At 39.1% G+C, this 27,393-nt stretch overlaps 1 protein-coding gene across 2 annotated transcripts; it reads left to right on the top strand.

Annotated features, from left to right (window-relative positions):
• The first annotated feature begins 715 nt into the window (after positions 1 to 715).
• GSPT1 (G1 to S phase transition 1) lies at positions 716 to 27,393 on the top strand. 2 transcript variants are annotated; one of them, XM_065924347.1, is made up of 15 exons: positions 716 to 1,214; positions 12,918 to 12,962; positions 13,081 to 13,122; positions 13,867 to 14,091; positions 14,867 to 14,900; positions 16,554 to 16,631; positions 17,645 to 17,825; positions 18,600 to 18,754; positions 18,862 to 19,002; positions 20,274 to 20,367; positions 21,144 to 21,224; positions 23,881 to 24,054; positions 24,888 to 24,977; positions 25,084 to 25,252; positions 26,902 to 27,393. In XM_065924347.1, the coding sequence occupies exons 1-15, from the start codon at positions 857 to 859 to the stop codon at positions 26,952 to 26,954; spliced, it is 1,920 nt and encodes a 639-aa protein (XP_065780419.1). In that variant the 5' UTR covers positions 716 to 856; the 3' UTR covers positions 26,955 to 27,393. The 2 variants fall into 2 exon arrangements, with proteins under 2 accessions (XP_065780419.1, XP_065780418.1); XM_065924346.1 differs by having other exon boundaries at positions 13,864 to 14,091.

Genomic DNA, 27,393 nt, shown 5'->3' with positions numbered 1-27,393 from the left:
AAAGACGCCCTGAGTCGTCTTTGAAATGTAGGGCAAATTCTGACTGGGGGCAGGGAGGAGGAGGGTGGAAAGAAAGAGAACGAGGTAGGATTATCTGTGAGGCAGGGAACGCAGATGGCTGGTGAAACGAGAAGGGAACGATTTTCAGGAGTTGATGGCTTTTCTCTCCACCTTGGAACTGCTGTTCATTTTCCTGCGTTCTGTGCAGAACAGGACGGAACTGGCCACCCCCGCGACCTGAGAGGCTCGCGGTCCGCCACCCCAGTCGCGCCAGGGCTCGCTCCCAGCCCCGCCCCCACTCGGTGACAGGTGGGGCAGCCGTGCGGCAATCAGACCGCCGCCTCCTCGCGCTGCCTGCCGGGAGCCGGCGCCGCTTCCGGTTGCTCTCGGCCCCGAACTCCGACTCCCGTCGGCCCCCGGGAAAACCGCAGCGGGGTCGCGCGGGCGCTGCCGGAACTCGTAGTTCCGCCTTCTGCCGCGCTTCATAAGCGGAAACGGGGTCGCCCGGGGCGGAGAACTACCGAGGCGAAGGTACGGGTGGCGGCGAGGGGTCAATCAGCGCCGGGCGTGGGGTTGGCGCTGAGACGGTCGGAGGTGGTTGGGGCTGGCTGGGAGATCAGCGCGCACACACGAGGAGGGTTGAGTCGCCGCCGCCGCCGCCGCTGCTGTCGTCGTCGTCGCGAGTGCGGAGTCGGGACTTGAGCTGCCCCCGCGACGACGCCGGGAATTGTGCCGCTAGCCCCCGACTCTTCTGCCTTGCCGCTTTCCTGGGTCAGCGAGGCCTGCTCCTCCCCAACCCGTCGCCCCCGCCTCCATTTCCCGCCCTCTCTTCACCACACACACGGCCCCCCCGATCATGGATCCCGGCAGTGGTGGCGGTGGTGGCGGCGGCGGCGGCGGCGGCGGGAGCAGCAGCAGCAGCGACTCGGCGCCCGACTGCTGGGACCAGGCGGACATGGAAGCCCCCGGGCCAGGCCCGTGCGGCGGCGCCGGCGGCCCCTTGGCGGCGGCGGCGGCGGCCGAGGCCCAGCGTGAGCACCTCAGCGCGGCCTTCAGCCGGCAACTCAACGTCAACGCCAAGCCCTTCGTGCCCAACGTCCACGCCGCCGAGTTCGTGCCGTCCTTCCTGCGGGGCCCGGCTCAGTCGCCGGCATCCCCAGCTGGCGCCGCCGCCAACAACCACGGAGCCGGCAGCGGCGCGGGAGGCCCTTCGGGTAAAGGGCCGGGACGCGGATCAGCCCCCGGGACGGGAGGAAGCCGTGCTGCGAGGGCTGGGGCAGCTGGCCTGGGGGCCGGAACCCACCTGGGACGGGGCCCGGGGTGGGGCCGGGGGCGCGCCTCACCCGGCGGGGGACGCGTGGCCGTGGGGCCGGGAAGCACGTGGGGCGCTGACAGCGGCGCCGGCTGTCCTGGGTGGGGCCACCCGGGGCCGGGGAGGCGGCCTGCGTGGGGCGACCGTGGCGGGGGGGGGGTGGGGGGGGAGCAGGGTGCGGGGCGCACCGGTGGGGCCTGGGGTTCGCCTCTCACCGCCCCCCGCAGGGGCGCAGTTCCCCGCTGGGAAGTGGGAACCGTATGGGACGGAGAGGGGGTCAGTGCCACGAGGCCTAGAAGCCAGGACAGATGGAGCCAGGAGTCGGCCGGATGGGCGTTGAGAGCGCTGAGGAGTTGGGGCGGACGAAAGCTCGCGTTTTCCCTTCACCTTGGGCCTAGGCGAGAGAGCTTCCCCCGCTGCAATGCCTGTTATCGAAAGTGTAATTACGTTTTAAATGTCCACGGACCCGAACAGTCCCGAAGGAATCCCAGGATGCATTGCAGCCCTGACACCGGGCCGAAACTGTTGGCTGTCAATAGATCCTTAGCATTTTGTAAGGTTCTGAAGTTACCAGAGTGTCCCAAAGTTAGAGCACTTCACTTAACATTCAATTGTGTAGGAAATGACGTTGATCTGTGTGCCCTTTTTAAAGTGGGCCTTGGATTCTTCCCCTTAGTTGATGAGACACGTTTAGAATTTTTATTGCGTTAAAAATCGTTTGTCTCATTCAGGTTGCTTGGTGTAACTCATTCTCTGTGTTCTTGTGTCAGGAGTTAGTCTGTTCAGACACCTGAGCATTTGTTAAAACTTCTTAGGAGTCATATGCAGTTTTGACCATGGCTAGTCGAGTGACTTTCTGTGACTTCAAGTTAAGTCTTCAAAAATCTCCCTGTACTTAGGGGATGCTTAAGTGATAGCACGCTTTCAGATACTGATTTTGTAGGAATGTCAAGTGGGTGAACTTGATTCCTGTCTGAAGTTCTTTGTTGTCCTATTTCTTGGATAGGTAGACATTGTAAAAGTGCTCTAGGACTGCAGTTTTCTCTCTCAAGGCAAAAAGAGAGTTTGGGAAAATGCTTTTGGGCACACAGTTGGACTTAGTTATTTTATTGACTGGTATTTCTTTTACTTGTGTGAAGCCATTGATGTTTTCCCTTTAAACAGATGTTTTCCCTTTAAACAGAAGCTTAACTTCGCTTACTCCTTTGGTCTACATAACCTCGTTCACTTACCAACTCCTAAAAGTGCCTGTTTCCCAAACCTTCTCATGCAGTTTGCTCTTATCCGGCCAGTTTCTTTTTTGACCCTCCCTTGTAAATCAGGAGTTACTAGTATCACTGTGACTAGACCTCAGACTCCAATTCCAGCCTATGTAGCCATCAGCCAGTCATCAAGGGATGACAATCCTTAGAGCAGTGGTCTGGAAGGGTGGTCATTCTTGAATGAGTAGGCATTGCCTCTTATGAAGGACTGTCTTTTCTCTTCCTGATATTTATTTGCTGGTTTGAAGTTTTACTCTTAATCCTTTCCTCTGTGACACTGACAGAAGTTGGGATGTAGAATGTGTAGGGAAGTAGTTGTCCCTACCTTAGGGATCCTTACATTATGGTCAGTTTTTTCTTTCCTTTTTTTTAAATCAGAAACCTATTTTGGTGTTATTGACTCTTACTAGCTGTTTCTACAAAATGCCAGTTAATATTAAAAGAACAACAACTCGTCCATCCTCTGTAGGATGTCTATTTGGGAAAGAATGGATGGTCCAGAGTTAATGTGGCACTGTTGGATTGCATGTTCCAGCATATATTCAGGCCCATAGATTATACCAGCATAAGAGCAAAGAACTGTGTTTGGAAGAAGCAGGGAGAACACTAAAATGGCACTTAGGTTGAAATTTGTGAAGGGGAAGCGCATAAAGTGTGCAGGTTTTTTTTTTTTTTTTTTTTTTGCAGGTATTTTTTAGTGAGGAAATCAACTGTAGGGCTAGCATGTTTTCTTCTGTTATTAAGTCATAGCTAAAACTGGTGGTGGATGTGTTTTTAAACTGGATAGCAGGAGAGCTCTTGAAGGAGTCTAGCGACAGAGCATTGTCAGGAACGACTGTATTTCGTTATTTATGGCTGCGCTGGGTCTTTTCTCCTGCATACGGGCCTTCTCTTTTTGTGGAGCAGGGCCTCTAGGCCCTCAGGCTCAGTAGTTCTGATGCAGGGGCTTACTTGCTCCACCCCTTGTGGGGTCTTCCTGGACCAGGGATTGAACCCAGGTCATCTGCATTGGCAGGCAGATTCTTAAGCACAGGACCACCAGGGAAGCCCTAGAATTAACAGCTTTTAAAATGTGTGTAGGATGAATATCTGTCATTCTCCTGAAAGAAGGCTAGTTTTCTCTTTTTCTCTCTTCCTTTTTTTTTTTTCCCCCAGTGGTACTTGGAGCAACTGGTAAGGGGAGATCACAAAAAGTCATCCACTTTCACTGGTAGGCTGCTGGTTAATCCTTATATCCAGCTATAGGATATCCTGAGTCACAGCTTGGGATTCAGTGTTGACCTTGGATCTCTGAAAGTTTTTAACATAAGTTTCCAAAGAAATGATTAAGTAGAACCCATGTAAGTGTAATTACATGTAATTCGTTTAAGTACAGTTCTCTCCATATCCAAGTAAAATGGCTAAGTAATGGTCATTTAGAGTCCTTCAGATGAATGAAAATGTAGACAAGTGTTGTATGTGCCAGAACAAACATTTTCTATAATCGAATGTACTTATTTTCAGTTCCACTTTGCACCAAGTTCAGGCTTTTTTATTGTTAAATGAGAAGCAAGTTCAGCAGTGTTCATCAGGATTGCTTGGTGTCTTGGTCTGTTTGGGCTGCTATAACAAAATACTGTAGACGTGGTAGCTTGTAAACAACAGAAGTTTATTGCCCACAGTTTGGAGCCTGGAAGTCTGAGATCAGGGTGCCAGCCTGGTTGGGTGAGGACTCTCTTTCCTCTTCTGGGTAACAGACTGCTGACTGACTGCTTTCTGTGTCCTCCCAGGGCTGAAGAGGCAAGGGAGTTCTCTGGGGGCCTCTTTCATAAAGGCACTAATCCCATTCATGAAGGCTCTGCCCTCATGGTCTAAGGCCACCCAAAGACCCCACCTGATACCATTACTTTGGGCATTAGGATTTCAACATAGGAATTTGGGGAGGAACACAAACTAGGCCATAGAACTTGGCCAGAGCTTCTAAAGTAATGGTATAGAGTTCTATCATCCCTCCCTCATTGTCTCTCAAAACTGCCATTGTGAAATGGATATGGAATAAAACCAGCAGTCCTCAGTAAATCCTTGTTGTTTAGTCACTAAGTCATGTCCAACTCTGCGACCCTGTGGACTGTATAATCTGCCAGGCTCCTCTATCCATGGGATTTCCCAGGCAAGAATACTGGAGTGGGTTACCATTTCCTTCTGCAGGGAATCCAATATCAAATCCATGTCTCCTGCATTGGCAGGCGGATTCTTTACCGCTGATCCACCAGGGAAGCTAGTCAGTCCTTAGAAGGGGATTAAGTCGCTTGGTGGATGCTGCTATTCGCTGAATTTTCCCAAAGGTGACTGACCTCTTCTGGGCCACCAGAGTAGAGAAGATACAGACTCAAAGTAATAGTCGTTTTGTCCTGATGGGCTCTTACACTTTTTTATGTTAAAGAATACCAGTTGACTGATAGTTAAGTTTAAAGAGATGGTAGATATGGTTGCCCCGAGGCATTTGTTTTTCTTCTGACTGAATGCCTGCAGTAACAATTCTAATAGAAAAGACTTTTCAGATGAGACAGTGAATGGGAGAAGTGGGCTGAGGAGATCAGGGAAAGTATTGTTCCTGGAGTAATTTCTTTTCCTACCTTGTCATACTGATTATTAGAGATCATTCCATTTTGGCTCTTGTTTCATGATTTTACATGTGGAGTGGCTCAGATGTGGGGGTTCAGGGAACAAGTGAGGGCATCCACTAGGGCTGCACCATGTTGAGCAGCTGTTTCAACTGTTAGAAACTTTGGGAATAAATTTGATTTTGTGTTTATTTGGCCACGTTGCCGCATGTGGGATCTTAGTTCTCCCTGCAGTGGAAGCATGGAGTCCTGACTACTGCACTGCTAGGGAATTCCCATGGGAATTTTAGAGCAGGTTTTATTCGCTGCTTTCTTTTTTGTTTATTTTTTGTTTTTTTTCTGGAATTGTACTGCATGAAAAGATGATGAAAACATATCATGGAGTGTTGGGAAATATTGTAGAGAACATTTTAAGCCTTGTTTTGTTTGCTGGGGAGGAAATGTCTTAAAGTGTTAAAATAGTGTTGTCTTTCTGATTAGAGAGGAAGGAATGAAAAAAAGATTTTATTATCTTTCCTGGTGAGTTAGCTGTATTGGAATGGAATTTTTGGAGATGTGAATCTCTGGTTTTGCTCAGGTATGTGAATGGCAGTTAATGAACAGACATTGCCTGCCTGCAGAAGGCAGGATGCTGTGCTAGGCACTCAAAGTGATACCACCAAGATGGATAACTGATTCTCAAGGAGTCCAGAAAGGGATCAGAGACCCAGTCTACTCTAATGGAAGACCCTTCATGGTTAGAGGGCCATACACAGAGTACAGAGAGAGGGCTTTCAAAGCTGAGAAGCACTGTTCACAGGTCCCCTTGTGTAAATAATTTCACTTGTGTCACCCTAATCATAAAACCACAGATCTGTTTTCTACTGAGTGTTCTCTGTGAATATCCGAGGTATAATTAACATAAAATTCACCTTTTTTGTGTTTCTGAACTTGAAGTTTCCTAGGAATTTGCCAGAATACCAGTCATCTTTACTTGTAAGTGTTAGTCACTCAGTCATGTCCGACTCTTTTCGACTCCATTGACCGTAGCCTGCCAGGCTCTTCCATCCCTGGGATTTTCCAGGCAAGAATACTGGAGTGGGTTGCCAGTTCCTTCTCCAGGGGATCTTCCAGACCCAGGGATCAGACCTGGGTTTCCTGTGTTGCAGGCAGACGCTTTACCAGGGAAGCCCACTTGTAAGTAAAGATTTGTTTATTTCATATTAAACATCGGTGAGTTACTTTGATTCTGGCTCCTTATTTAGAATTTCATCATTCAATTCAGTTCTTAAAATTTTGAGAGAAGGCAGACTTTGGCTACTTGGTTGTTCTGAGGTCCTCAGGCTCCTTTTTAGCTGTCAGTTGATGGTTTATACTGAAGCTTCTTAAGAATTTTATTCCTGCTTTCTGTAGATTTTAACAAAGTGTGGCTGGGCCACAGATGTGTTGTTGGTTTTTTCATAAATGACTTTGTTCTAAGGAAAGGTAGTTGTTATATTACTCCTCCAAGTTAAACCAATCCCCATCATACTCTCTTTCCTAGGTGAGAAGAACACTTAGCAAGGATTTTTTGAGCTAGCCTTGTCTGAGAGTGGTCAAACCAAATTCCAGACCACATTCTAAGTAATTGTATTTCTCTTCACTTGAAATAAAAAAAGCATACCTTAGCAAACTACTATGTATAAAATAAACTACAAGGATATATTGTGTAGCATAGAGAATTCAGCCAGTGTTTTATAATAATTATAGAGTATAACCTTTAAAAATTGGAATCACAAAAAGATAAATTTTTAAAAAAAAATTGTGAATCACTGTGTTGTACATCCACAACTTATACAATATTGTGTATCAGCTGTCCCTCAATTTATTTAAAATAGTACATACCTTAGAATGTCGTCAGGTTGACTGTTTCTGTAGAACTCCAGTAGGAGTTCTTACAGTACTACTAAGCAGTCTGTGCCCATCTCCTTTGTGGTGTTTGGTTTCTCATGCATGTTATCTGAAATTAAATATCTCATTGGTTTTGCAGCAGATAGTATATAAATTATAAAGACTTATCTTTTAGCATTGTTTGAAAAATAGAGTAGAACTTTACTCTATGGAAAAGCCTGATCAGGTTGATATTGCTTTAGTGACTGAGTAAATAGGTTCTTTAGAATGTTACGACCAGAGATGACCTGGCAGTACTAATAAGAGATGCTGAGTGAATGCCTAAGGTCACTCACAGATTTAAGGACACAGTTGAGTCTCGAATCCAAATTTGCCAGTTGCTAATTTAGTGCTCTTGCCATGCTGTTTAATAATGGCAAAAAAAAAAAAAAGAGCATGCCCAGAGCTAATTACTACAACCAGCATGGATCTTCTGAGAGAGTGGCCCTGGAATTTGCCTTTCTTATATTTCATTCCTAAAAGTTTTTATGATCATTATGGGACATTGAAACGCTTATTGTGATAATAAATTTATTGAGCAGTTACCACTTGGTTAAAATGCCCTTCACAACAATCTCTTGAGGTATAGATACTGATGACCTATTTTTACAGATAAGAAAATTAAGTTTCAGAGAAGCTAAATAAATAGGGAACGTGACATCCATGAATAAATGGAGGAGTTAGAACCTAGATCTGATTTCAAAGCTTATTCTAGTAATAGTAGCTCCATTAGTTGTTCTTGTAATTGGAAGTTAAACAGTCTTGGCCGAGACCCTTTTTCAAAAACCGGGCTTGTGAGTTTGTGCACCACGGCACTGTCTCCCTGTTCTTCCTCGGCAGTAGCTGGGTACATGTCCTAAGTAGGCAGTGCTCTAATTTTAAAAATTTTATTAGTTTATTTTTTGGCTGTGCTGGCTTTGTTGCTGTGCAGGCTTTTGTCTAGTTGTGAGTGGAGGCTACTCCCTAGTTGCGGTTCAGGCTTCTGATTGCAGTGGCTTCTCCCGGCTCACGAGCTTCAGCAGCTGCAGCAAAGAGGCTCAGTAGTTGTGGAGTGCGTGGGCTTAGTTCCCAAGACCAGCGAGCAAACCTGTGTCTCCTGCATTGACAGGCGAATTCTTTACCACTGAGCCACCAGTGAAGCCCTGCAGTGCTCTAATTTAAAGTAACATTTGAAATTATTTCTTAGTACATTTTAGGAAATGATGTAAAATAAACAGCTGTGATCACCACTATCTGTAACATTGTGCCTTTTTATTTTTAGAGAGTCAGGTAGTTAAGGCAAAGCCATGGACCTTTGTACATGTTCTGCAGGCTTTTCTTTCTGATGTCTGCCTTTACTATTTTCCAGTGTCGTCTGGGAGAAAATGCCTCAGCTTTTGTGAGACTATGTGGTCACCTGTGTGCCAGAGAATTTTAGTTCCTTTCTCAAACTGTTCTTTAACATCTCTTGGATATTGTTTCTCTAACTCCCTTAGAAAATTGGCACATATAAAATTGTTCTGAACCCTACTGCTGAAGTTAATTCAGTAAAAATTAAGTGTGTATTTATTCTACACAGTACACTGTGCCAACCTGTGGAGACAAAGTAGAGAAAAAAGTCTCCATGTTTCAGAAAACCAGTCATTCTAGAAGTCCATAATCTCCTAAGGAACAAGAACTGAGCTGTGTGTGTGGGTGGATCTATAATTGAAAGAGGGTCATATCTGAGAGGAATCAAGAAGCCAGCTCTTTAGCCCTTCAGGTGGAGAGTGGTTGGAGAGTAGGGCAAAGTAGAAAACCAGATACGGCAAGTCCATAGGGCACCTGAGGTGACTCCTTCAGCGGAGCCAGAACCGTGCACATGGCGGTGTTTCATTTTAAAACTAAAATCCAAAATCCAGTTCCTCAGTCACAGTAGCTACCCTCAAGTGCTTAATAGCCACATGTGGCTAGTGACTATCATCACAGCACAGATATTTCTATCATTGTAGAAATTCAGACAGAATCGTCACACTATTTCTCAGATCCATGCAGTGTAGGACACTTGTTACTTCTGTGACAGCACTGAAGTTGTTTTTATTTTTCTTTAATGAACACACCATTTAGCTAACAGGAATAAGATATTTTAGTTAAGATGGCATTATAAATAGCTGTTTTAGTTTGTCAAGGGGATTAGAGACTGGTTTTATAGTTAAAGCAGTGCAAATTTAACTTACTGACTTATGAAATAGATGGATTAAGCTCTTTTCAAGAATTGGTCATCGTTTATGTTTAAAATATGTAGCTTAAATTAAAACATGGCTTTCATTACCTGCCACATGTATGGTCTTGACTAACTTGTACTGTCCTTACTATCAGCTGGCAAAATAGGAGTTGCCATGTTGAAGTCCTTTGATCCATGATTGTATCTTTAAATCTTTTTTATATTAAAAAAAAATCTGTATAACATAAAATTAACCATTTTAGAGTGACCAATTTAAAACATTCTCATTGTTATAAAAACTGTCACTTCTGCCTAGTTCCAAAGCATTTTCGCCCCCGCTTCCAGTCATTCCCCTTTCCTTCCAGCTTCTGGTAACCACCAATCTGCTTTCTGCCTCTCTAGATTTACCTATTGTGAATATTTCATGGAAGTGGAATGGTATAACATGTAACCTTTCATGATTGGCTTATTTCACCATGATCATATTTAACTAGCAGTTTTTTAAGACCCAGATTATCATCTGTGTTAAAACAATAGGCAGTATTGTTGCCTGGCTGCCTTTTGGTAAAAGCTTGTTTTAAAAACTGTAATAATTTCACCACAATTATTAGTTTCTCCTTTTAACTTAGGGTGTGGCAGTTTTAATCACTTGTACACTCTGATAACTTTCCTACTTTGCTAGAATTATCCCTTCGAATACTCGATAAGAATGTGTGTCTGAACATGGAGATACCATTGGAATATATGAAACCATAATTTCATTCCTTGGGAGGTTTTTCTTCTTTCACTGATAGGTATGAACTGTGCAAGACTTGAGAAATCAAGTGCTAATAATCCTGTTTGCTAACCATGAACAAATGACTTTAGGTCTACTAGAATTCTAAGCCCAGGATTAATAGTAGCAGTAAAATCTGATGTGATGTGCATTGTGAATCAGACCAGAGTAAAATGAACAAGAAGGGCTTGCATGAATGTGTAAAGCCTGGGTACAACAATATTGAGAAGCTTAAGTTTAAGGAATATCTTGTTATATGTGATTTTTCTGCTTCGTTAATTCCAAAAACATCAGTTTGCAAATGTCACTAGCATTACCAATAAGTTTATAACGTCTTCTGTGGTCTGAATGCATATCATTAGGTGTATATTAAGCACTTGATTGCTTTTGGTACTTTATAAACTTATAAAGTCTAAGCTTTATAAACTTAAGACAAACATTCAGTAAAAGTAAGATACCTTAAAAAATAAAACCATGAACAGATTTTGCATTATGCACCCATGGGGGTGAACTCATGACTGATGTCACTGTCAGGAGAAGTGCCTTACAGCCTAATGCATATGTTGTTTATTTGTAAGTTTAACAGTTGGTTCTAGAACTAGGTGGTCGGGTGTATGTACTATTTCATTTTATAAAGCTCAGTTGCAGTTTGGGTTATTTTACTAAGTGGCAGGAGAGTCTACTATACCAGTTATCTTAGTCTTTTTCTGCCTTAGAACATAACGTACATCATCATTTACTCAGTTCACTTTTTCTGAGTGATTTTCAACAGGGGCCATCTGAGGAAGGGCAGGATGGTACTTCTATAACTTGAAAGAGCCTACTTGAGTCTGATACCATCTGAATGTTAGATGGTGGTTGTCTATTTCATAGGGTTTTCAGGGGAATTAGAGGAGACAGCAGTTAGCACATAAGGGCTCAATAAAGGTTAATTGGAATTAGGGTAATTTGCCACCAACTCCCTCCCTACCTCCAGCACTGTATGGATTGGGGAGTGCTTCTTAATCCCTGTCTAGACCATAATAGACACTCAGTACATGTTATTGATACTGGTCCATGTTAGGAGGTGGAGACTCGTTTGTTGAATATCGAGGCGCCACAAGTTATTTGATAACTAAACAAATTATTCTTTAATCCTGTCTGGCAGATGGCATGTCATCTTCATGACTCCAGTGAAATAATTGTATCTGAAAACTAACAAATGACAAGCCAGGATTTCAAGCCAGGAATCAGCTCAGTTCTGTCCTTTTGCTACTACCCTCTGCCGCCTCTTCCATCCCTAGGGCGGTGTATGAACTTGACTTTTTCTGAAAATTGAGTGATTTTTCCTTATCTTACCTATAAACTTTTCTTAATAGGAAAACAAACAAAAAAATTAATCTATATTGTACCTCAAGTACAATTCCTTTTACTTTGGGGACTGAGTTCAAAGGATCCCCCCCCCAGTTCCTGTGAAAATACCCTGCTAAGCACATAGGGCGGGGTCACCTTAGACTTGCCATTCCTCTTCCCTGCTTGTCAGATCTCTGCCTCCTTCACCTTCGCACTGAGCTCCTCTGCTTGCACCGCTCGTGTGTCCTGACGGCATGCCTTCTGTAAGTGGTGGTGTGGGTCCTTCTGACCTGTAGTGTCTTTACCTCTCTGGTTCATCTGTATACTACCATAGAATGATCTCCCTGAGTCACACTTGGCATGTCACTTCCTTCCTCAGAAAAATTCGGTTGCCTGTGACCTTTCAGGGACAGGACTTTCTTTCTTTCCTTCTTTTCTTTTTTTGGCCATGCCATGTGGCTTATGTAGTCTCAGTTCCCTGAGCAGAGACTGAACCCAGGGCTGTGTCAGTGAAAGCCTGGAATCCTAATAGGCCACCAGGGAACTCTCAGGAATTGCTTTCTTCAGCACTTCATGTTACTGGAGTGCGGGCCCCAAGCTTTTTGTTGACTTATGGGTGTTAATACTTCCTGGGCACTGATTTTATGAGACTGATGTGCTGCCTACTGTGCTAAGGAGGCAGATTGGACACTGATTTTAAATGTGAGTCTTGCAGGTTAAGAATTCACTGTTCTTTATTGGCGTGCAGGATTCATGTGACTTCAAATTCTCTGATGTCTTTTTGCCTCTTGTAGATTCTTTAAAGCAAGAGTACTTAGGTACTGGATGGAGTATTTAGTATAAAAAGTAAACGTATGGATTGGGGTATTAGTGTATATTCCACATACACCTCTTCCAGTGGTGTCATAAAGTTTGTAATGTGATAGCTGTGGAAACTGGGTTATTGCTTGACCTTAGAATTCTAATTCTAGGACAAAACTAGCATCATTACAACCACTTTTTCTGAGATGATGTAAGGGGCCCGGATGCATTCCAGACACTATACATGAATATCCTTTTCATTTTATTGGCATTGAGTAGAATTTATTTAAGGATCTTGATGATAACATGTATTATAGAATCTTAACAAGGACTAATCATTGCTTCTTGGGCTAGAGAATCTAGAGTAGTAATGTGTATTTGTTGAGTAAAATCTAACTTGATCTGTGCTGGGCTGCAGGTTACTTTTACAGTATCTGTAAAGGAAAAGTTTAGGAAGTAGAGTCAGAATAAACATGCTTTTGTGAATACATTTCAATTACTGAAAATGTTTTAAAATTAGCTGTAATTGGTAGATTTTTTTTTAGATTAAACAGATTTGTAATTTGAAAGCTTGTGTTAGTTGTCATTGTTCTGAATTATTGAAGTTTTTGCTTTGTTATTGAACTTCTGTTTTTCCTGTTTCTTTCTTTCTTTTTTTTTTTTTGTTATCCCGTTTCTTAAAAGATAAGTAAAATGGATGTATAGGTCTCAATTTTTAATAGACCTTATTTCTGTTAAACAGCACCTGTGGAGTCTTCTCAAGAGGAACAGTCATTGTTGTGTGAAGGTAATTTTCTATGATGTGACTCTTTGAACAACTAATTGAGAAAGCATTAAATTGTCTATGGTGTGTAAATCTAGATAGTGTTTTGTAAATATATATTATATCTCAATTTCTTGTCTAGGTTCAAATTCAGCTGTTAGCATGGAACTTTCAGAACCTATTGGTAAGAAAATTTCTGACCATATTAATACAGTAATATGAAACTCTTTCAGTCTCAAGATTTAAGGTACAAATGTAAGTGTTATGATTATTATAATGCCTGCATTTTTAAAAACTACATTGAAAACTGAGTCTTTGCCATTAGGATTTAGCAAACAGAGCTAATGGGGCATTAACACTGCCATGATAAATTTAGTGATGGCAAATATAAAAGAATCAAATGGAGGAAATGCTAAATCAGTTTGAATAGGTGTACTTAATTTACATTTGTGAAAATTGTCTTCCTTTTTGTAACTTTCTTAAGGGTTTCATTTTCCCAAGGTGTTTAATAACATTGATAGTGAAGTTCTACTACTTTCAAAGGAAAAACAGAAATCTAAATCTTTTCGCACTTTTCTGTATTCTGATTTTGAACTTCCCCTTTTCTACTGTTAGGACATCTTGATGCCAGAATAATCGGGCTGCTAGGAGTGTTAGATGTCCTGTTCGTATTTTGTTCGTCCTTATGAAGATGAAGCTCCATTAAAATAGTCTCTCCTAATCTGAGTCAGAGCTCTGATGTCGCCTGTGAGGCCAGCTTGTCTGTTTCTGTTGAAGGAGACTTTCTTGCTAGTGTGCCACTAGATATTGGGATAGGGAACTGAATATGTTAAGTTCTGTTTGTTGTTTAGAAGCATCTGTGTTTTAATGTATAGACAGATGATAAACCTTTTTCAGAGTACTAAACTAAAATGTTTTATTTCAGTAGAAAATGGAGAGACAGAGATGTCCCCAGAAGAATCATGGGAGCACAAAGAAGAAATAAGTGAAGTAGAGCCAGATGGTGGTTCCTTGGGAGATGGAAGGCCCACAGAGGAAAGTGCCCAGGAAATGATGGAGGAGGAAGAGGAAATACCAAAACCTAAATCTGTGGTTGCACCGCCAGGTGCTCCTAAGAAAGAACACGTAAATGTAGTATTCATTGGACATGTAGGTAAGTGGTACTTGTAGCACTGATAAGAAATGACCAGTTATTGAATCCATCAGACAGAGAACATCTTATTTAGCTACTTGAAGTATTTAGTGAAACTGAACTAAATTTATCTAAAATGTCTTGATTTTTAACTCAGTAGATTTTTTTAGCTGGCAGAACATTGCCAGCAGTGTATTCTTGGAAGTTGTGGTGGCATGGTAGCTGGAAGAAAATAAGTATATTTGTATGTGATACATAATTGGTCTGTAGGCCATTGATGATGGCTCAGCATGTTATAACATCTGTTAATTTTTTTTTTAAAGTCTATTTTTTTGTGTGAGAAGAAAATAATAAGAATTATGTGCCCCTTTGTCTTTCCTTTCTCTTATCTCTGCCTTCTCTTGAATTTGATGATATACCATTCTGCTTTTTTTAGTAGCAAGAACTCCTTTGAAATGTGTAAAGGAACACCTATATTGGCTAAAAGTGCAAAGCAGACTGCCTAAATGTAGTTCAGGGGTCTTGGCTACTTTTGTTCTTCTGAGGCTCCCCTTGGGTAATTCATATTATCAGTAAAATAGTCCTAAGTCTCTATAAAGCTGCAGGGGGTTCTTAGATTCAAGGACAGAGGTAACTAACAAGAACTTCGAACCCAGATTCTATTCTTTGCAGTCACTTTTGCAAGCTGTAATTAGGTATGTTAAATGGGCTTTTGGTTGTGTTCCTATATAGGCCTTGTGTTTTGGTTTGATTACACCTGTGGTTTGCCTGTTGTTAATCATGTTGTTATTTTTAGATGCTGGCAAGTCAACCATCGGAGGACAAATAATGTAAGTATATTTTTTGTTAAATACCTTTTGTTATCACTATAAGACTCTCATGAAACCTTAATTAAATGTATTTCTAAAAACTGTCTTTTAGATTTGTTAATAAAAAGTAATAAAGAATCCTAGATTATAAGAAATTTTACTTTGTTTTAAATATAATTTTCTTGGGAATAATGAATCAGGGGGAACTGGTGTTTCCTCATTCATCAACTCCTTGAATATATGTGGATTTAATCAGAGTGTCTGGTTAACATGATTTTTTTTTTCATCATATATAGAATATATCTAGGAATGAAAATGCCATGGTTGATGTTTAGTGATGTGTTCTAGAATTGAAAAATATTTTAATTAAAACATCTTTTAAATCTCTCCTAAAGTAGACTCATTTCTTTAAGCTGTTATCTTAAAGGATAACAGAGGGTCTAGAGGGCATATCTTCATTGTCTTGCTTTGTTAAGTAATCTTAATCAGTAAATTTGCCAGTTACTGCTGAAAATTTCTACAACAGACCCTAAAGCAGGCTATTATACAGGAATTCCTACCTAAGACTCTATGGAAAGAAGTGGCAGGCCCATTTGATGATGTGTTTTAGGAGAGTGTATGTTTTTTTATTATGGGCTGGAATTTTCATTGACGTTTCACAAAGATTCTATATCAGAATGGTTAGAAACATGCACTATAAATGACTATTGAGAACATCCAAAGACAGAAACTTAGAACAGGATTTAATTTGGATAGAGTCAAGGGAAGCAGTTAGGTATTACTAAGGAATTATTTTAAAATTACAATCTCATTTTGACTAGTATGTTTTAAATATTAAATAGTAAGACTTCTTGGATAGCACTTAGAATTCCTTTCTTTTATGTTAGTATTTACATTTGCTTTTTTAAAAAAACATTTATTTTGAAATAATTTTAGACTTATGGAAAGGTTCCAAAAACAGTAGTGGAATTGTTAGACAATTTATGCAGCCTACCTTAATGTTAACATAATAAATAACCATTGTATAATCATCCCAACTAGTGAGTTATCACTGGTACAAACTAACTAAACTACAGATCTCATTTGAATTTCACCAGTTTTTCAACCAGTATCATTTTTTCTGTTCTAGAATTTCACATTACACTTAGTTGTTATGTCTCTTTAGTCTCCTCCAAGGTGTGACATTTCCTCAGTCTTGTCTTTCATGACCTTCATAATTTGAAGAGTGCTGTTTGGTTATTTTATCGGATGTTCTTCAATTTGGGTTTGACGATGTTAATAATTAGATTGAGGGTATGCGTTTTGGAAAAGACTATCTCAGAAGGTATGTTGTGCTCTTATGAGAACGCAGATGATCGCAATATTCAGTATGTTTTATCTATTACTGGTGATAATAGCCATGATTACTTGGTTAAGGTGTCTGCTGCCAGAATTCAGCACTGTAAAGTTATTTTTTTTCCCATTATCTTGGGGGAGGTAATCTGAGACTGTAAATGTCTTTTCCACTGAAATTTTCCATGATTTCAGCATCTACCCCAGTGGCACTTGTACTTTAAAGTAGCTTTTTTATGGAGTTCAGATTCCCTTTGAGAGCTTTAAAGATTTCCTAACTTCACAACTGAGCAATTCATGAGTAATTAAATGTTTGTTTCTCTTTTCTTTCAACGTTTCCAGGTATTTGACTGGAATGGTTGACAAAAGGACACTTGAGAAATATGAAAGAGAAGCTAAAGAAAAAAACAGAGAAACTTGGTAAACTTTTATGACACTAGTTACTTTTCAGGAAACTACTTATTTAATGCTCTTTGTAAATTCATGAGAGGAGACTTGTGGGATAAATTATAAAGCATCTATTTAATTAAGACATTACCTGGCCACACAATTTCATTCACAGAATTTATAATAATCAGGAACAGCTGTTACAGTGGAATTTGGGGAGAAAGCAGATAACATAATAGTACTTAAGGGTATGATCATTATGTGAGTAAACACTTGAAAGAAAAAAAGAATAGATGGAATAATATATTGACAGTGGTTGCCTTTGCATGGAGAGAGGGTCAGCTCTTTTCTTCTTTCTAACCTTATCTTTCCTTAAGTTAACAAGCTTTATCTCAATAGGACATTGGTGGTCTTTTTCTTTTTTTTTTCTTTTAATTGTATTTCTGTGTTAAGGGGAAAAGTTTCTAATCAATATAATACTAAAAAATAGATTACTTACTATGAAATACAGATGATGTGATGAGGTAGGTAAACAGCAAACACTGTTAAGGATGGTTCGAATTTATATATGTAATTTTTATATGGCAAAGAAATAGCAAAATAATTTTTAGCAAGTAACCATTGTTCCCAAATGGTGGGTTAGTGGCCTTCACTTTTGAAAGGTACCCTTAGACAGCCTTATTTGTATTATACTTTGTGCTAGATGATTTTTAAAATGAAATATAAAGGAATTCATTACTTAACTCATAGTGATATTGGCACTGGTACTAAACAGTCTTTCTTTGTATGTTGTCATCTTGTTATTATACATAATATTTGCTTACAGAATGTATAATTGACACTGGATATATATAAAAGCTCTTGAGTGTTTGAATCAGAAGAATATAAGTTTTAGTCATTTAACTTTTATTTCTACCCAGTCCTGTTCATGATTTAAATGTATGTTGAACATAAAATTCTTCTACCATTAATTACACATTTAATGGTAGAAGAATATTTTTAAAACTCATGTTCTTACCAGTATTGTTATTTTAAAATTATTTCAGGTACTTATCTTGGGCGTTAGACACAAATCAGGAAGAAAGAGACAAGGGTAAAACAGTAGAAGTGGGTCGTGCCTATTTTGAAACGGATAAGAAGCATTTTACAATTCTAGATGCCCCTGGCCACAAGAGTTTTGTCCCAAATATGATTGGTGGTGCTTCTCAAGCTGATTTGGCTGTACTGGTAAGGAAAGATGTTTCCAATTCATCCCTGTATTTGTTAGCAGCCCAACTTGAAATGCAAACACTTGGATTTACCTTCTAAAAGCTAGAATTTAGATTATAGTGAACTGTAAGATATACAAAGTCACAATTTTCACTTTGTTTCAATAATCTACCCAAGAAATCTTCATAATTTGATTTACTTATGAAAATGTTTCTGCTTTTCTCTACCATTGCTATTGTCTGTTACTGTGTCAGAAATTAGTGTCCACTGACTGCTAAACCTAATCCATTTTGTACTCAATCCTGTGAGTACAAAAAAGAGTAAGAAATTATCTGCTTAAGATCTTCAGTCATTTTGCAACTTGGGGGTAGTTATTGTACTAGCACTAAATCACATATATGTTTGAAATGTTAAATATAAAGGCATACTAGATTTTGGAGAATTGGGAATGAGAAGAAACATATACCAAAATTTTAAAGTATTTAGACATTGTGACATTCAAAAGTATATAAATGCTCAGACGATAAAAGAATCTACCTGCAGGTTCAATCCCTGGGTCAGGAAGATCCCCTGGAGAAGGCAGCCCACTCCAGTATTTTTGCCTACAGATTCCCATGGACAGAGGAGCCTGTCAGGCTATGGGGTCACAAAGAGTTGGACATACTGAATGACTGACTCACTCACTTCTATTTTCTTGCAAGATGCTTCTGATAAAACTGAAAAGAAAAATGTTGTATTGCTAGAAGAGTGTACTTGAATGTGTAAGAATAAACTATTGATTTCTCGGAACAGGTAATCTCTGCCAGGAAAGGAGAGTTTGAAACTGGATTTGAAAAAGGAGGACAGACAAGAGAACATGCAATGTTGGCAAAGACAGCAGGTGTAAAACACTTAATTGTGCTTATTAATAAGATGGATGATCCAACAGTAAATTGGAGCAATGAGAGGTAAGTTTGGATGTCTTACTGCTTTTTCGTAGATACTTTGTTTAATGTTGAAACTATAGAGTTCAGTTGCTTTACATTATAATTGAGTTATTTATAAATATTAATAGATATGAAGAATGTAAAGAGAAACTGGTGCCGTTTTTGAAAAAAGTTGGCTTTAATCCCAGAAAGGACATCCACTTCATGCCATGCTCAGGGCTGACAGGAGCAAATCTTAAGGAGCAATCAGATTTCTGCCCTTGGTACATGTAAGTAACCTTTTTAAAATTTTGTGTCTTTTTAAGTAACTTTTCTTTAATTAAGTTTTTGGCCACACAGCACGCGGGATCTTATTTCCCTGCCTAGGGATCGAATCCACGCCCTCTGGATCTCGAGGGAAGGCCCAGTGTGTTTATGTGTGTTAGTCGCTCAGTCATGTCTGACTCTTTACGACCCCGTGGACCATAGCCCACCAGGCTCCTCTGTCCATGGGATTCTCCAGGCAAGAGTACTGGAGCGGGTAACCTTTCCCTTCTTCAGGGGATCTTCCCCACCCAGGGACCAAACCAGGGTCTCGCATTGCAGGCAGATTCTTCATGGGCTGAGCTACCCAGGAAGCCCAGTAATTTAAGAAAATATTGAGTGTAACCTTGGCTTTAAAAATGCCATGACCTTTGTCTTTTAACTGGGTTTTCTTTTTGTTACTGAGTTGTTAGGGTACTTTATGCACTGGGTACAGTTTTATCAGAGACATGATTTGGAAGCATTTTCTCCCATTCTGTGGGCTGTCCTTTTACCTTCTTCATAGTATCCTTTGAAGTACAAAAAGGTCTTAATTTTGATGAAGTCTTGTTTATTTTTTCTCATAATTGTGCTTTTGGTGTCATGCCTAGGGAATTGTTGCCCAATCCAGTCAGAAAGAGTTAGACCTATTATTTTCATTTAAGCCTATTGAAGCTCTTAGGTGTGTGTTTCATTTTTGGATTAATTTTTTATAAGGTAAAGTCTTGAATACTTCAGCTTTGTGAGTCTTTAAATTGGGAAATGTGAGTCTTTGACTTTTATTCCCCCTCCCTGCCCCCCAAGAATATTTTGCCTTTTTGGGTCCCTTGAATTTCCATATGAACATTAGGATCAACTGGTCAAATTTCTGCAGAAAGGCAGTGGGACTTTAATAAGAACTGCACTGAATTTGTAGATCAGTTTGGGGGGAACATTGCGATCTTGGCAATATTAAACCTCCCAATTCACATACTGTAGTTTTAAAGGGGAAATTATAGAATCTTGATTTCAGAGCTGGAAAAAGTCCATAAAAAATTAAGTTATATAGAGTGGTTTCAGTTTATTACAACATTTGGGTTATCTGCCATTAAATATTTTTATAACTTTATAGGGAAGCTTTTTCATTATATTGATCTATTTTATTTTTTTAGAAAACGTTTCTGAGGAATAAGTGAGATGAACTAGATAAAGTTAGAGCCGTGTAATTTCTTAAAATTTTAACATTTATACTGATTCTTTAATTTTATTATATTCTCAGTGGATTACCATTTATTCCATATCTGGATAATTTGCCAAACTTCAATAGATCAGTTGATGGACCAATCAGGCTGCCAATTGTGGATAAGTACAAGGTACCCAAAGTGTTCAAGAAATTGGGTTTTATGGGAGGTGACAAATTATTTTGTGTTCTGTTTCAAACTGAAATAAATCAGTTTATTTTGGCTGTTTTTCTCTGAGCCAGTGATCATTTTTTGGTGAGAGATTCTTATACATAAAACTGCTGAAAGAGTTTGTACATTAAAGTTGATAGATACTGACAAATACCCTTCCAAAATACAGTGCTAATTGACATGACCACCAGAAATATATGAACGTGTTTACCATAGCCTAACCAACACTGGATATTAGTCTTTAAAAACTAAGCTTCAAATAAAGAAAAAAATAATAAGCTTCACTATTTTTAACTATGTTTTCAGCTTCACTTTTTTAAGTACTGCACTATCAATATGTAGTATTTTGCTTTTTTTCAAATACATCATTATTTCATTAGCTTCACGCTAAAGTTCTTGAACATGTAGTTTTTAAATAGGGAACATCTCAGACAGTTTTGAGAGAACCTCAATTTGAACAAGAAATTTAGATCTTCAGATATAAAATTCTGTCTCCTGCAGTGTGTTTTCTTTTTAAATCCTAGGCATACTTACTTATTAGTATTATATATGTGTGTGTGCTTTTGACACAGAGTATTTATTGTTTGTGTCTTAAGATTAATCCTAAGCATTCTACCACTTGAGCTAAAGATTTTCTTTTCTGAATAAGCCTTGCAAGATTTCACTTTGGGTTGTTGAACTCCTATATAGTAGTAACAGAAGTCTGACATTTGGTTTTTTACTTTCAATTTAAATAGGATATGGGCACTGTGGTCCTGGGAAAGCTGGAATCAGGATCTATTTGTAAAGGCCAGCAGCTTGTGATGATGCCAAACAAGGTAAGAATTCACAATGCTCTTGTTCATTTAAATTTTCTCTTGAAAAGTATTAGTAAGGAATCAGAACTTTTCAGTCTTAGGGATGTCACTAAAAGAAACCACTTTGTTGTTGTTGTTTTTGAAACCACTTTTTAAATCCAGCACTGGTGGTTGTGGTGGTTTAGTCGCTAAGTTGTGTCCTACTCTTGTGACCCTGTGGACTGTAGCCCGCCGGGCTCCTCTCTCCGTGGGATTCTCCAGGCAAGAATACTGGAGTGGGTTGCCATTTCCTTCTCCACGGTATCTTGCCAACCCAGGGATCGAACCCAGGTCTCCTGCATTGCAGGCTGATTCTTTACTGTCTGAGCAACCAGGGAAGCCCAGATGTAAGACTATTTTACATTAAAAAACTATAGGTAGGCAACCTACAGATTGGGGGTAAGAAATTGTATATCATAAATCTGATAAAGGGGTTATTATCCATAATATATCAAGAACTCCTACAACTCAACAATAAACAGAAAGAACCTGACTAAAAAATTAGCAAAGAACTTAAAGCAGGCATTTCTCCAAAGATGAACAAATGGCCAACAAACACATGAAAAGAAGCTCAACATCACTAATCATTAGGGAAATGCAAATCAAAGTTACAGTGAGATAATACTTCACAGCCATCCGGATGGCTGTTTTAAAAAAAGAAAAAAACAGAAAATAACAAATGCTGGTGAGGATGTAGAGATTTGGAACTGTTTCTGCATTGTTGGTAGGAACGTAAAACTGTGCAGCTGCTGTGGAAAACTTACACCCGACACGTGGAAGCAGGAGCAGACAAACAGGGTGTGTACATAAAAGGGCACGTCACTCAGCTTAGAAAGGAGGGTGTTCCAACGCGGGCTGCAGCATGGGTGGGCCTGGGGGCATTTTACTAAGTGAAACAAGCCAGCCAGTCAGACATACAGAAGTCATGTGTGACTCTCCATTATTGTGAAGTACTTTGAGTAGGTAAAATCTTTACTACCACTCAGAAAGTAATTAAAAAATTAATCTTAATTTTTTATAAGTATGGATCATAGATTTGACTTACTCCATTTTGTTTAGTTATAAAAGTCTTCATTTAGGGAAAGGAATTGTTACACTGGATTATTTGGGCAAAAAGTAGTAAACATACTTGTTTGGTTATATATGATGGAATTGCCAGTTTCTACCTCTTTATTCCATTACTCTAAAGAATTTGCTAGCAAATATGGCTGTACTACCAGTTTTGGAAATGAATTTCAAGACAGGTATCAGTAAGGTATAAGCTACCTTTTGGGAAAGAAAGCCATTATTTGTGTATGTGTATGGGTGAGAAACTACTGGAGTTTAGCAAATGACAGTTTGTAGAATTCTGGTATGGAATACAATGATTCTGGATTCTCTACTGTTTATCTACCATCCAATGAGAAAGTTAATTTTGTCTGGAAGGTTGTTGTTTTGTTTTCTGGCATGTGTTTTAAAAATATGAATTATCTCCAAGGGAGGAAATGGAGTAAAATAAGGGACTACTTTGTGGGTATTGTTTTAACATTTTCCCCCGTCTATCAGTATCAGTTCAGTCACTCAGTTGTGTCCGACTCTTTGCAACCCCATGAACCGCAACACCCCAGGCCTCCCTGTCCATCACCAACTCCCGGGGTCCACCCATGTCCTCCCAACCCCATGTCCATTGAGTCAGTGATGCCATCCAGTCATCTCATCCTCTGTCATCCCCTTCTCCTCCTGCCCTCAATCTTTCCCAGCATCAAGGTCTTTTCCAGTGAGTCAGCTCTTTGCATCAGGTGGCCAAAGTATTGGAGTTTCAGCTTCAACATCAGTCCCTCCAATGAACACCCAGGACTGAGCTCCTTTAGGATGGACTGGTTGGATCTCCTTGCAGTTCAAGGGACTCTCAAGAGTCTCTCCAACACCACAGTTCAAAAGCATCAATTCTTCAGCGCTCAGCTTTCTTTATAGTCCAACTCTCACATCCATACATGACCACTGGAAAAACCATAGCCTTGACTAGACGGACCTTTGTTGGCAAAGTAATGTCTCTATATGTCCCCATCTATATGCTTAAAAAAAAAATTATTGTAGTAAAAGACAAATTTTACACTATTGACATTTTGTACATTCACAGTATTGTGCAACCATCACCACGTCTAGTTCCAAAACATTTTCATCACCCTAGAAGGAAACCCTCCACCTATTAAACAGTCAGTGTGCTTTTAAAGCTTAGTTGTTCAAATAACCTTAGAAAAATAACATTCTTCAGATGTTTGGGGATTGATAGATAATAGAAGCTATGTCTCTTAACTCCTGAAATTTAAGAATAATAAAAGTTATATCTATAAAACTAAAATGATTTATGTTTTATTTTAAAAATAAAAAAGGCAGATGTTCTGTTTGGAAATTATTAGGATGTGATATTAAAAAGATGACAGATAAATCTTTTAATTGGCAGTTTGTAATTCTACAATATGATTTTCATTAAGTTCGTGTTATACAAATGTTACAAAGTTTTAATAAACTCAAAAGAATTATTTTGGCTAATCAACAACCACAGAAAAATGTGGCTTGCAGGTCTTCAGCAAACAGATCGTTTTTCCATCTATGATGTAGTGAACGTAACCAGTTTTCCCATCTTGGTTTCTTTAAGCACAATGTGGAAGTCCTTGGAATCCTTTCCGATGATGTGGAAACCGATTCTGTAGCCCCAGGCGAAAACCTCAAAATCAGGCTGAAGGGAATTGAAGAGGAGGAGATTCTTCCAGGATTCATACTTTGTGATCCTAATAATCTTTGTCATTCTGGTCGCACGTTTGATGCCCAGGTAAACCAGATATTGTAGTTATCATGATGACCTTCACTGTCACAATGAGACTAGGATTTAAATGCCATTTGTCCAGATTATTGGCGATATGCCTTTGTGTGCAGAAGGGGAACTAAAATAGGATAAACCATATATAGAGATCACAACAGCTGTGATGTACATCTCACACCCATACGGTCTTTGATGGTACAAGTCATGTGTAGAGAGTATGCATTTTTAGTTTTTATTTTCTGTTGATAATATATATTGATACTTAATATTTTGCTCAAAGTGTCTTTCACTTTAAGTAGAGCATAGTTGCCTTGGAAGTCATGGTTTGTCTGCTCATTGAAAGCAAGCAAATTTCCAGATAGGAAAACACAATTAATTTCTCTACATTGTTAGCAACCTGACTTCCCCAGGAGGATGACAGAGTAAGTAATTGGTACAACTCACAGAATTTTTTGAGTTGTTATATGATGATTAATCAAGTTAGATTTTTCTGTCAGATACAAGGTTGTTAACTTTGGAGCTTGGATACTGGGAAATGGATAAAACTAAGTTTGTATCAGGAGGGAAAATTCTAGCATGTGAGCAGCAGTGAATGCTTTGGTGGGGGAGCATAGAGCAAAGGCTTCCCAGAGAAGAAATCTTGTATGCCTATGTTTTTAAAGTTTGGGCACTTGCCAAGATCAGTAGGATAAGGATATTAAAAATTCATGCTTTGAGGTAACCCAATCTGACCTATCACTTCTAACACAAAAATAAGTTGGTGCCCTACTGAAATTGTGAGTTACACATTCAGTTCTTTTTTTACCTAGGGATAAAGATGATAATTTTTTTCTGTTTGACAGATAGTGATTATAGAGCACAAGTCCATCATCTGCCCAGGTTATAATGCGGTGCTGCATATCCATACCTGTATTGAAGAAGTCGAAATAACAGTGAGTTTTAAGATAATTGGGGTTTTTAAGACCATTATTCACACTCCTGGTCTTAAAGATTCTTTTATTAGGCAATATTCTAATCTCATCCTTTTTTTTTGGATAGGCCTTAATCTGCTTGGTAGACAAGAAATCAGGAGAAAAGAGTAAGACTCGACCCCGTTTCGTGAAACAGGATCAAGTGTGCATTGCCCGCTTGAGGACAGCAGGAACCATCTGCCTTGAGACCTTTAAAGACTTCCCTCAGATGGGTCGCTTTACTTTAAGAGATGAGGGTAAGCCTTTAAATTGATGTCCAGAGGTCTATCTAAGGTGCTTAGCTTTGGTAGTTTTCATCTGAGTACAGTGCAGATTAGAAGTTCATAGGAAACTTTGATACCTGTTTATAATATATGTCATGTTTTATGAGTTGAATGAATTAAACAGACTTGACCATACATTTAGTAGTAATGCCCTAGATGAAGAACCTTAATCTTGATATTTTGCAGGCAGTGGGTTTTAAGAGTCCTTTTATTTATTGCTAAATAAGACATTTCTGTGAAACTCATCTTGAAGGACTTTATTCAGTAGAGCAAATTTTTGCTAATAAGCAAACCTCTGAGGTAGACATCTTATTTTTCAGAAAAAAATAATTTTAAAATACAATATGATAAACTTTAACTGCACTGAAATGGGGGGAGATAAAGGAGTACATAGATTAATAGTCTTAATGCCTAATATTTTCAAGGTTTAATATTTATTATATTTTTATAAGTAAAAATAAAATATTTTTATTATATTTTTAAATATTTATTATTTATTTATTCCAAGGTTTAATATTCATGTTCTTTTGTGTTTATGTCCACTTCTGCCTGAGTGAATTGGAATAGCTGTAATTTTGCTATTTCAAACAGCTATGAAACTTTGGTATCAGAAACAAAATGACTTTGTGTTTAATAGAACATTTCTCTTATAGATTATTAATTTAGGTTACTATTTTAAGACTGTGGAAGACTTTACATAACACTTTATGGTTCACTTGAAATACGGAATAGTCAGTTCACATACTAGTTCCAATTTGATTCAGCAAAAACTTTACTGTATATCTGCTGAATGTCAGGAGTTGTGCCAAGCACCGGGAAAATAATGGATATGGTCCCTGAGCTTTATTTCAGAGGAAGCTATATAAAGATGGTATACATGTAAAATCATTATCTTAAAAGTCTTCTTGATGATGGTGAAACTGGCTATTGGGGCTTTCCTATTAATATAACAAAATTAGAATTTTATTTACCAATTAGAAATTAATGTAGCAAGAATTTTTAACTAAAGAATTTTTTTTTCCCCCAAAGAATAGCTTGGCTTTTAGGTTTTTCACAAGACCAAATGGATTTTGTATTTCTAATAATAGGGTCTGAGAGCCCTTTTTAACAGCTTTTATTGAGATAATCTATATACCATGAAATTGACCTGTTTAGAGTATATAGTTCAGTGAATTAGTATGTTCAGAGTTGTATAGTCATCACTAAATCCTAATTTTGTAACATTTATAACATCTGAAAAAGGAACCCAAATACCTGTTTACAAAGTTACCATCTATTATTCTATTATTCTACATACCTCTGGCCATTGTAGGCAACCATATGTCTACTTTTTCTCTGCCTGCCTTTTTTGGACATGACTTATAAATAGAATCATAGTTTGTGGCCTTTAGTGTGTAGTTTATTTCAGCATGTTTTTGAGGTTCAACCATGCTGTGATATGTATATAATTCATTCCTTTTTATTGCCAAATAATAATTCCACTGTATGAATATGTCCACACTTTACTTTTCAGCATAGGTATTAATTAGTAATTTACATTGTAAAATAATGATAAAGTTTTAATATCTAACATAGCCTTGCTGTTAACTACTGAAAAGGTTTCTTAAAAATTTCATTTCTAGGTAAGACCATTGCAATTGGAAAAGTTCTGAAACTGGTTCCAGAGAAAGACTAAGCATTTTCTTGATGACCCTGCACAATACTGTGAGGAAAATTGACTGCAAAAGCCTACTTCACACCGCCTTCTCTTATTTTCTGCCCATTGACAAACCTCTCCCCATATTTTGCAAAGACAAAATTCACAGCAAAAGTCCACATTATGTCAGCTTTCTCATATTGAGAGCTCTGCTATGCCACTGTTGAATTTTTCCCAAGATTTTTTTTCTTCCCCTCTCAAACTCTGCTTCCTTGGACAGATTTGGCAATAGCTTTGTAAGTGATGTGGACATAATCGCCTACAATAATGAAAAACCTACCAGGAATTTTTTTATTTTTCATTTCCCCTTAGGCATACCTAGTCTTTTTTCCCCCCAGGCAGATCATTCTGAGTGTGCGAGTGTGTGTGCACATGTTACAAAGACAACTACCATGTTAATAAAATATTCAATTTGAAA

This window comes from Muntiacus reevesi, chromosome 2 (genome assembly GCF_963930625.1).
Source record: "Muntiacus reevesi chromosome 2, mMunRee1.1, whole genome shotgun sequence".
Lineage (NCBI taxonomy): Eukaryota > Metazoa > Chordata > Mammalia > Artiodactyla > Cervidae > Muntiacus > Muntiacus reevesi.
The sequence above is the reverse complement of the archived record's forward strand: the minus strand, read 5'-3'. Positions and strand labels throughout refer to the sequence as shown.